This window comes from Prionailurus viverrinus, chromosome A1 (genome assembly GCF_022837055.1).
Source record: "Prionailurus viverrinus isolate Anna chromosome A1, UM_Priviv_1.0, whole genome shotgun sequence".
Taxonomy (NCBI): domain Eukaryota; kingdom Metazoa; phylum Chordata; class Mammalia; order Carnivora; family Felidae; genus Prionailurus; species Prionailurus viverrinus.
This window is the reverse complement of record NC_062561.1, coordinates 100,914,274-100,925,487: the sequence shown is the minus strand read 5'-3', so window position 1 is coordinate 100,925,487 and position 11,214 is coordinate 100,914,274. Positions and strand designations below refer to the sequence as shown.

The 11,214-nt window shown below is 42.4% G+C and overlaps 1 protein-coding gene across 7 annotated transcripts in view; it reads right to left on the bottom strand.

The window, feature by feature from the left end:
* Window positions 1–1,148: 1,148 nt before the first annotated feature.
* LOC125174040 (zinc finger protein 474) overlaps window positions 1,149–11,214 on the bottom strand; it is an 88,462-nt gene continuing 78,396 nt past the window's right edge. For 2 of the 7 annotated variants that reach the window (XM_047873798.1, XM_047873806.1), the window contains 3 exons: window positions 10,300–10,385; window positions 6,359–6,535; window positions 2,518–3,210 (listed from right to left, as the gene is read on the bottom strand). In XM_047873798.1, coding sequence (XP_047729754.1) covers window positions 3,059–3,210; window positions 6,359–6,535; window positions 10,300–10,385 — 415 coding nt within the window. In that variant the 3' untranslated portion in view covers window positions 2,518–3,058. Of the gene's footprint in view, window positions 1,387–2,517; window positions 3,211–6,358; window positions 6,540–10,299; window positions 10,386–11,214 lie in introns of those variants that run through there. The other 5 variants (XM_047873779.1, XM_047873815.1, XM_047873786.1 and 2 more) reach the window with 4 other exon arrangements.

Here is an 11,214-nt window from a genome sequence, read left to right as displayed (position 1 = left end):
TTGGATATCTGCTCTCTATCGCCTCCCTGCTCCACAAATGATTCTGCTTGTCAATAGCAGCTTCTTTTTCCGTGAAGGGACCTGGGCCAGTATTCCTCAGGCTGAAGCAGCGTCATCTGGGAGCCATCCCTGAGACCCCAGTTGGAAATACTTGTCTGTCAGAAACCATTATGATGGGGCTGCCTGAAGAGTCTCTGCAAAGGAGCTCTTCACAGATTTCCATGCTTACTCACAGGAGGAGACTCTTCTTCTCCACACCCCTACTAGGACATGCTTGTTCGGTCCCCAGGATCCCCTGCTGATAGGACATACCCTGCAACTGTGATGTGAATTGAATGTGCAAATGAGCATCAAGACATCCTGGCAGTCTTCCAGCAACGTCAACTAAAGGGAAATCTCATGAAAGTCTGCAGCAGTTAACAGAGCAGGGGGGGGAAGTGTATTGTTGCCGTTGCCTGTAACACTATCGGACCCCACACCAGGACCTGCCTGTGGGCGTAAGCATAAGTGTAAGCGTAAGAGCTCCGAGTAACTTCATCTCGTATCTGCTCGTCATCCTCTAGGAGAGTATCTATGGGGACCACGGCAAGGTTCAAGTTCACAACTCATGGAAGGGCCACCTACCGATTTCTTTGGACAGTAGGAATATCTGCACAGAGATGAATTCATTGGGAGGAGGGCAGGTGGCAGAACAGGTGAGCTCTTTCCTAGGAATGGGGAGATCTTGACTGCCTGCCTTGCTAACAGACAGGAACTCTTGGACTGATGTCATCTCCTGACCTTGCTGTGGATTTAATTCCACGGACCACTTGCAGGCCAGCTGTGGCAGAGCTGGAAGCAGAAATGTTTCCCACTTCAAGAACTCACAGACCTGGGGCGCCTGGGTGGCTCAGTCGGTTAAGCATCCGACTTTGGCTCAGGTCACGCTCTCATGGCTCTTGAGTTCGAGCCCCGCATCGGGCTTGCTGCTGTCAGTGCAGAGCCTGCTTTGGATCTTCTGTCCCTTTCTCTCTCTGCCCCTCTCCGATTTACTCTCTCTCTCTCTCTCTCACTCGAACATAAATAAACGTTTAAAAAAAAAAAAAGAACTCACAGAACTCCTTCAGAGAGTCATTTATTTTGATTTTTTTTTTTTTTTTGGTCATGCTTTGAAAGAAATGTGTATAAGGATGTCTTTTTTAGGCAACTGCTTTCAAAGGTGAGACCAGCACTTCTGCTTTATTTCCCCTATTTGACTGCTTCCACCATTAGCAGAAGGCACAGTGGCCTCTGCAAGACAGCGAGGGCAGTTCCGACTTCTGTTTTCACCTCCACAGTTGACCAAAAATTCCAGCAGGCAAAAACTACAAGCATGCTGAGATTCCCAGTTGCCTTAGGTGCTAAACACTGGATTAAAAAAAAAAAATCACACCTGGCAGATCGTTGGTTAGTACAGTTCATTGTGTTCGTGATGACATCCATCACACAAATAGCACTGGCAAAGAGTATGAGTTTGGAATTCCAACGGTCGCGAGTTTGCTTCACTCGACTCCAGCCCAGTGTGACCTCTAGTTAGCTATTGACCTATTTAAATACCAGTTTCCTCGGATGTAAAACATAGATAACGTCTCCTTGTAGGGTTGATGTGAGATTTATATACACTGAAGTATGGGAAGCACGAGGCACAGAGTCTGACTCACACTATACTAGCTCCACTACTAAATGTCATTTTTGCCCGCAAAATAAAAGAACTAAACCATCAACGGGTCATTAAATGCTGTCTTTCTCAAGATGGTAATCTTCTCTGAGGTTATCTAAAGACTATTTGAAAAGTTAACCTCTTCTTCCTTTAGAACAGGCAGGAAAAAAAAAAAAAAAAGAACAACTAGGGCAATTATCTTAACCTAACCGCTTATAATATGGAGATGTGTGACTAAAACATCAGGTCAAATAAATTTGCTTGTAGAATGTGGAGCTAACGTGCTGGGTTAGGTCGTGAATGCAAGGTTTGCAGGAACCCAGGGGATCCAGAATGGCTCTGAACTTCAGCCATAAAAGGAACAAAGATCTCAAGCAAAACTGCCCAGAGGGGGAGCAGAATTTCCTGGGCAGAGCACCTCCCTGACCCTGGCCTCCTCCCAGGAGAGCCTTGCCCCTATGAATACACATTCAAGGCCTAAAATACAGGGCAGTTTCACAACCCATTGCAGGGGTAGTGGGTGGGGTGGTGCAGAACTTCCTGGCAAGATTGTAGACCTCAACAATAAAACACCTATAAGCCCCTGTGAGGGCAGAGAGAACTCTCTGGACTTCGCCTATAGAAGGAAGGAGCTAACCTCCACCCATTTGATGAATGGCGCTGTAGCAATCTTGTGACATATGAAGCTGGAACAGGTTCTGAAATTTCTCTGTAGCATTTCCTGCTCTTAGCAAGGGAGTATGAGTTAGACATCGTTCTAGTACTTGAACTCCTTAGCTCTTTTTTGAACGTCTTTGTCATGCAATGATTTTACAGAGAAAAGATTCCCAATCGCTAGCTCAATTAAAAACTTTTACCGGATCGGAGGAAACAGGGAATGGTACATTATTTCAGAAAGCACAGGGATGGGAAGGAATCCAGTTTTTCTTGAGACTTAAGGAGTTGCCTGAAATGACCACCTGAAACCTCTGTACCCAGAATAATGAGAGACCTAACTGTGAAGTTCAAAATCTTGCTGGGTGGGTGCGGGGAGAGAATGGTGGAAAAACACCAACAGTTGGCTCTGAAATTTTCTCGAGACAAAAAAGCCAGCCCCAATGAGGGGCGGCCCACTGTAATTCTGCTTGACAGAGTGTGACACAGCCCCCCGTGTGTCTGTGCACATGCACGCAGCTGCTTGCTGAAAGCAGAGCGCCTGCCCACCACATCACGGCCACGTTCGTGCCACCCAAGCACCCAGCTGGCTTCCCGTAGACAGCCTCGTGACAATTTCAGTTTTTCTTGTTTCTTCTCCTCGCCTCCTTTTTCTCCTTCCCTCCGTACCCCCATCTCTCTCGAAAGGATCTAAGTCCTGTAACACTGTTGCTGGGAGAAAGGGCTTTACTTGGCGACTTTTGGCTTACAGGATCGTTGGTGAACAATCAGTCTGTCTGGCAGGAAGGTACGCCCACAAATATTACAGGGAACCAACTGGCTCAGGGCGCTGGTCCAAGCAGCTTCATTTAAGGCATCGAGATCATAGAAACCTTTGGCTGGAAAGTTAAAGAAAAAGAAGAAGAAAAAAGAAAAAAGGACCAAAAAGGAAAGAAAAGAAGAAAATGGTAAAAATGGATCCTTTTTTATTCTGGAGCACCATACTCTACTTTTTATGGAAAATATTTTCAGGAAATACCTGTTGACTGAGGCTTTTAAACAAATCATACTTTTTGTTCCAAACCCTCTTTCAGGGGTTGAATAAAAAGTGAGCTATGAACCAGAGACTTTTCGCTCCTTGGATTTTAAAAAGGGGAAGGAGTTGTTTTATGTATTATGATATGCATTCTTCACTAATTATTAACATCTTTGCTTACACATGATTATCTTGCAAATATAGCTTTTGGCCTTCTTTCAATTGACTCTAAATAGAAGCTTACAAAGGGAAAAGAACATGTATTTGTACTTTCCTCTTTTGTAATCCTTCAGTGGAATGTTTTTAAAGGCCAACACTGACAGTTAGGGTGAATTTAGGATGAATGATATCCTAAAACTGTATCATCTCTTCACGGTCATAAATGTGGAGATTCTTTAAATAATTAAACCAAAGAGTGCAAACAGAATAGTTAACCTGATGAAAAGAAGCGTCCTTAAGAGAACAATCAAGACGTCTGAGAGATGTATAATCTTCATTGGCAGAGCATAGGAAAAAAGGCATATGGCTTTATTTTAGAGAAACAGTGTGGGAGTTAGCTTTGATAAACCTTATTTAAATAGAATGACTTTAGTACATTAAATTGACTGTGTCTTAGAATTGCCCCAAATAGCACCCCCCCCCCCAAATGTAGCCAGGCACTCAAACATAAATTACATACTTAACAAAAAATCATTTTAACAGAATATATTTCTTCACGAAAGCCCAGGCAATTTTCCTATGACTTCTTCCTAATGGTTCACACAACCATAGTAAACTTCAGATTCTCTCCTGCTACTTTGAATGTTCCTTATTTTACTCCATGAAAAATTGAACCCCAGCACAGCCTAGTATTTCTCCTTTAGACAAACCAAGTACCACTTTCTACGCAGGATATGAATTTTGAGAGCTTTGAAGACTGTTGAAAAATAAAATGGCACTGACTTTCTCCTTACTCATGACTTTTCCTATGGATTCAAAAATTCCAGAGTATTCACGGAGTCTCACTGGAGATGACTCATCATGTTGCTAAAAGTTTTTGAGTATGACTTTGACTTTGGATCTGGAGGAAGGGTTATTTGGACTTCATGACCACAGTAAGTCTGTGGGATGGAAACAAGAATGGGGACCCTCTCTCTGCCTCCTGAGGCAGGATGCCTTCAGAAATAGAAACAGCATGGGACCAAGAGGAAAGTTGCAGAGAAGGGCAGTTACGGGGCCTACCTTTTCCATCTGTGGGCAGTAACTGATTAATGAATCCCCGAGGGCCTTCAAGCCAGTCATTACTCTCTGATCTTCTAGACTTGTGATAATTATGCTCAAGCAGAAAAACGGATATGGTCAGAAGTGTAGAAAACAGATTTTTTGAAAACACAGAGAACTGCTGGGAAGAGAGTTCCAATGAGATAAACAACATCCTTGTGGGCAAATGCTCTAATTTCAATGGATGGATGTGTTCATCTTGAGCTCTTTTCCCACCTGTGTGAAGAGTCCTCCCCTTGGTAAGGGCTGTGAATAAATGGGTTCTTGTAGCCTCTAGAACTTTATCATGACAACCTAGATTCCACTCTGTGGGTTCTTGGGTTACATTTCTTTTTTTTTAATGTTTATTTATTTTTCAGAGAGAGAGAGAGAGAGAGAGAGAGAGCATGAGTGAGGGAGGGGCAGAGAGAGAGGAGACACAGAATCCGAAGCAGGCTCCAGGCTCTGAGCTCTGAGCTGTCAGCACAGAGCCCATCGTGGGGCACGAACTCACAAACTGTGAAATCATGACCTGAGCCAAAGTCAGATGCTCAGCCAACTGTGCCACCCAGACGCTCCTCTTGGGTTACATTTCTAACAAGAGGGCTTTGGACTAATCAATGGTAATGACTTCTGGGGTACCCTACGGCTACGCCAGTCTACAGTTACACATGAGGGATTGGTGGGTTGAATGATAACTTTTCTTAAAACCAAGAATGGTTTTCCCTTGAGGGGAATGAGGGGATCCGCTGAGAAAATGACAATGGGAGAAATAAGAGGAGGAAGTCAGAGTTTGCATGGCAAACAGTCTCTGGATGACTTTGTTCTCACCCCAAATGAGTAAGCATAAGGCTCTGTGGGGAGGCCACACATGGCAGTTTATGGAGCTTCATCTGGCTTGTGCCATGCTTTACAATGTATTAGTTGCAAAATTTGAAAGCTCTGGGCCTGGGGGTGCCTGGGTGGCTCAGTCGGTTAAGCATCCGACTTCAGCTCAGGTCATGATCTCGCAGTTTGTGAGCTCAAGTCCCACGTTGGGCTCTGTGTTGACAGCTCGGAGCCTGGAACCTGCTTCAGATTCTGTGTCTCCCTCTCTTTCTCTGCCCCTCCCCTACTCACACTCTGTGTGTCTGTCTCTCCCTCAAAAATAAATAAACATTAAAAAAAAAACCCAAAGCATACAGATTTCTAGATTTCCAGTTTCTTTTGTATTGTTGAAAACTATGCCCACACTAGGCTAAATTTCCAGCTGCCTCCTTTGGAGAGAGTCCATAATTCTCCAGCTCCCCATGGTCCTCAGCTTCCCTCGTGTCACACATGGATCAATTTACTCAGTTTTATACCCCGGCTAGTAGATCCTGCACACTTTGAGTTTGGTACCCTGCTCTGTGAACGCGAAGACACATTCCTATTTGAAAACATGTCTCCAGATGCCCTGAAAGATTTTTGAGGCTTCATGTTCTTTAAGTATCATGTTTGATAATATAGGAAAGTAACTTCCGGGAAATACAAGAAATTCCAGTGGGTCCCTCTCCTTGCATGGTTTTGCCAGAAGTAGCGTCTTTATGTCTCAGCATCTGAAGGCACCTTGGTCAGGCATTCTAGAACCATTTTTCCTATTCGGTTATAATGAAGACAGTAAATGTTGCTGATTTCTGATGTTTGAATAAGTAAGAAAAGAATACCTCTCCTCTTAAAATTTCACAGAGAAAATTCTCCCCATATGCGCTCAAGTCTTTCTTTCTTTCTTTTTTTCCTTTTCAAAAACTTACCAGTAATGGTCCTGACTTCTGGTTTCTTGGGTTCTGATCTCCTTAACTCTTTGGGCAACAGGTTGTTTTCGTTATGCCATTTTTTCAGACATTGTGGCTCGTGGATGGCAATGGATTTTGTTCCATATTCACGGCCACAAATGTAGCAGATGATTGTTGGTGGACGCCTTATCATTGCTGGCTACAAATAATATAAAATATCTGTTAGATAAAGTTTAGGTGTAGAAATTATACGTTAAAATTATAGTACTTTCAAATTAGCTAGACAAGCACATTTTTTTTTTTTTTTGGTTTTTTGTTTTCTAATTTCAACCAGTCAGGTAAATTGAACTTTTGTGGCACTTAAGGGAATAACCATACCATCTGAGTGAGTGGGGTGTGTGTGAAGATGTGGGTTTGAGAGAATGATAGGAAATAAAGAAGAACTAACTAGAATTCTACAAACTGGCTTTTCTTATAAAATGTGTTTTCTCATCTAATAATTATTAATTATCTCCTGGTTATTCTCCATGCTAGGAGACTACAAAAATAAATCATGTCTGAATCATCTTTTCGCTAAACTCAGGCTCTAGTATGCCAATATCCCTGAGAATTAAAGCTGTGTCATTGGAGAGTTTAGAACAGACATTGGGTACCCTCCCACATTCCCTTACACATGGACAACTTCCTTTGGCAAGTACCTGTGACTCTCAGCCTTTTTTGACCTGGTCTAGGCTCCACCCATAGACAGGGCAGCTAATCAATCACAAGCAGCGGGTGGTGGATAAATAGCCACTTCCTTACTGAGGCTGATTCCACGCAGTGTTCCGTGGGATTGCAGCTCAGGTGCTCATTCACACACTGTACAGACTTCCTTCTCTTCCCTGTCTTTCCTCCCACTACTCTACTGGGGCTTCCTGGGATCACCTCCCAAATAAACCACTTGAAATCAAATCCTCAAATCCTTTACTTAGCATTTGTTTCTGGGAGGACTAAATCTAAGGAAGAGTTAAGGATAAAACAGAAAAGGTGTTTCTGCTTCTGTCCAGGGGATAGAAAGTTACAAGAAACATTGCTCCTGCTTAAGCAATTAGAACCAATCAGAGAACTTACAGAACCGTTATTTTTGAGTCCATTGGAGACTCACGGTTGCAAGGTAAGTTAATGAACTAGAAGAACTGCCTCAGTCTGAGAGTGCATCAGCAGAACCAACACCTCCCATGCTCCAACCTTACAAGAATATGAGACAGTAGTTGTCTGCCACAGAGAAAAGGCAGGACAGGTGAGCATGAACCCTACTAAGGAGGAGCCATGCAGGAACTGTCTACATAAACCCTCCCATCCACCAGGTCTCACATCCAGTAACAGCGGGTGACAGTCTAACATTGGAGAGAGGCAGGACTGTTGAGAGAAATCTTCACCAATTCAAGAATGCAGGGCCTGCCTGGATCGGAAGGTGGAGCTGGAGAATTAGGCCTTGCACTGGGTACCAGATAAGAAGAATCTACTGCTGATGGAGGTGTGGGACCTAAGGAGGAAGGGGGCAGTAGGAAGGACTCCCTCTGTGTTGCATGCATGAAGGGCCACAGCCTTCTAAGGGTGCAGCAGGTGAACAGGGAACAGGCTTTTGGCTCCAGGCTTTATACTAAGTACAAAACAGAGGAAGCTTATCACTGGGAGAATTTAAAGCCTATAGTACATCGAACTGAACTAAAGCAGGGATGAAACATCGGAAAGAGATTGTCATAGAATTCTTAGATTTTCCTTGAAGTAATTTTTCAAACATAGAATGTGATATACTAAAGATGCAATTTTTATTCTCTACAGTAATCACAAAGGGCAAAGACACACAAAGAGGCTGAGTGAAGAATTCAACAGGGGAGATAGAATATTTTTTAAAAATGGTAAGTTAATCACTTGCCAAAGAAAAGGAGGAAAGGATGAATATAAGACCAACCAAGCAACCAACAAATAAAGAAAAAGGGCAAGAAGAACAAATAGAATTAAAATGCCAAGATGGTAGACTTAAATGCAAACATATCAATAATTGCAGCAAATATAAATGGACTAAAGAACATAATTAAAAGGCAAGGATTGACAGACTAGATAAAAAAATAGTATAGACAAAAAACAACTCTATGTTGTTTACAAGAAACACATTTTATGAATAAAGACACAAACATATGACACGTAAAAGGATGGGGAAGAAGTTTCATGTAAACACTAAGCAAAAGAAAACTAGCATGGCTATATTAGTAACACAAATGAAGTGCAGAAGTTGGAAATAGTTCTTCTAGTTGTGAAGATCAGGGAAAGCCTAAAGGAAGTGGCCCTTGAAGGATGGGTAGGATTTGAATCACAAGAAGGTTTTGGAGATGGAAAACAGCATGAGCAAAGCCTCAGGGATAGGAACCCGAAGACGAGTACAGAGAGTAGCAACTAATATAAAATATTTATATTAATAATAACAAATAGTTGCCTGGAATTTGGTGTAACCTTGAGAACTAGAACCAGATAGTTCCGCTGCAGCCATGCTATGAATAACAAATACCATGCTAAGAGCTGGATTTCATTTTGTAAATGAGAGGAAGCTGTTAAGCAGGGGAATACCCTATAATTTTACTTCAAGAAAATTAATCTGGCATTAATGTATCTCAAAGGGCAATCTTGCCAGCATACACCTTTGAGCATTCACAGCTCTGGGAGCAGGAAATCATGGATCCAAGAGAACATTAGTGGTGATGTCACTTGCAGAAAGCTGGAAACCTGGAAAGGCAGGTTGGGGGAGGAGAAAAAATGGATTCTGTTCTGGACCTGTTGCATTTGATATACTAGTAGAATTTAAACGTAAGTACAGCCAAGACAGGAAAGACAGACATGTCATTCAGAATTAATGGGTTTCAGAGCTATCCACACAGAGATGTTTAAAACCACGAAAACTCTAGAAAAGGAGTATATAGAGAATGTATGGAGGCAAAGTCCTGAGGGAATATCTACGGCAAAGAGATTGGGCATGGGAAATCACAGCCTAAAAAGATAAAGGTTCAGTTTTGCAGTTAAAGAAACAGGCCATGGAGATAAAAGACTCCATTGAGAATTCTGCAAACACTTCTGGTTTCCAGAAAGGTGGCTTCATCAGCTCTGTCCAATGCCACTGTGAGTAACGGGGGCTTGAGAAAGGTCACTAGATTTGCTGGCCGGCAGATTTTATACCAGTGACTTCTAAGAGTTTAGCTTCAATGGAGGGACAAGAATAAAAACTAAACTATTACAAGCTAAAGATTAGGTCAAGGAAACAAATGTATGTTCGAAAAGTCTGCAGAAAGGAAATTTGAGAGATGAGTAGATTGAAGAAGTGCTTTGTTGTTGTTTTAGGGGTAGGAATGTCTCAGGCAGAGAGAGCTGGTTAGAATGAAGAGAAGAGGGACAGTATGAGAACAAGGTTCTCAGACAAAGCAGGAGAAGATAGGATCTGGGATGTGATGGAGATGTTAGCCTCTGAGGACAGGGAAAAAAGATGAAATAGAGATGGGTTGTTAAGAAGTAAGGCACAAGGGGCACCTGGGTGGCTCCGTGGGTTAAGCATCAGACTCTTGATTTCAGCTCAGGTCATGATCTCACGGTTCCCGGGTTTGAACACTGTGTCGGGCTCTGTGCTGACAGCTCGGAGCCTGCCTGGGATTCTCTCTCTTTCTCTCTCCCTTTCTCTGCCCCTCCCTTTCTTTCTCTTTCTTTCTCTCAAAATAAATAAGAAAGAAGTGAAGCCTAAGCAGAGCTCCTGTAGGAGGAACTTAGTCTTCTAAGTATGAGGCAAATCATTTTCAGAGAACAAAGAGATTCAGATTCTGGGAAACAGAACAGCAAAAATTACTGAAATTTTTTGCAAAAAAAAAAAAAAAATCTGGAATTCTCCTGGCACTGCAAGGAATGTGATACTGATTCAATTAGGGAATAATACTCACCAAATAATGGAAAGACCCGGTTAAGTTGAGCTGCAAGAAATTTCAGCGGAATGAAATGACCTTTTCCAGTGTGTTCGTAAGGAGCACTAGGTGGTATGAAAGCAGAAACAAATTTGAGTTGGTGGTGTGGTTCTCTCTCCCCCCAAGGAATAATCAGGGTAAAATAAGTAAATCAGGGTCACGAATCAGGGTAAACTATGTGCTTATTTTAGAATCAGCCAGCTTTTCACTAAAGCTGGGGGGGGGTTATACCTGTAGTGGAAACAGAGCAAAATCAAAATAAGAAGGGAACACATTTCTGGTTTCTGCACACCTGAGCCGACGTGACAGATTCTAGAGGAGTAAAGCCACTAACATACACCAAGCAAAATGGAAAATGGAGTTACTCCTGAGAGGATCCGCGTTTTTGAAAAAGCACATTATTTGCTAGAGGGGAGGTGGGGAGGGGATGGGTGAAATAAGGTAAAGGGGATTAAGCGGTACGAACTTTGAGTCATAAAATAAGTAAGTCATGGAAATGAAAAGCGCAGATCGGGAATATAGCTAGAAATACTGCAATTGTGTTGTATTGTGGCAGATGGTAACTATGCTTATCGGGGTGAGCACTGAGGCGACAGGCTTGTGAGCTCACTGTGTGGTATACCTGAAGCTAATATGACATTGTGTATCAGTGATACTTTGATAATTAAGGAAGAGTAATTTTTTTTTAAAGCACATTTGAGGGAGAACATTTTTCTTCTATTACTCTATACTGAATTACGCCAATAAGTTACATTCATCAGAAAATGGCTAACTAGTTTTTAGCCATGTTTTTTATTAGCCATGTAATAGGGTCTAATGCCTGCAAAGTGACTTTGAAAGTATTTGAGGAATTCAAGATGTAAGAGAAAGGACAAAGCAGAAGCAAGGATTTTC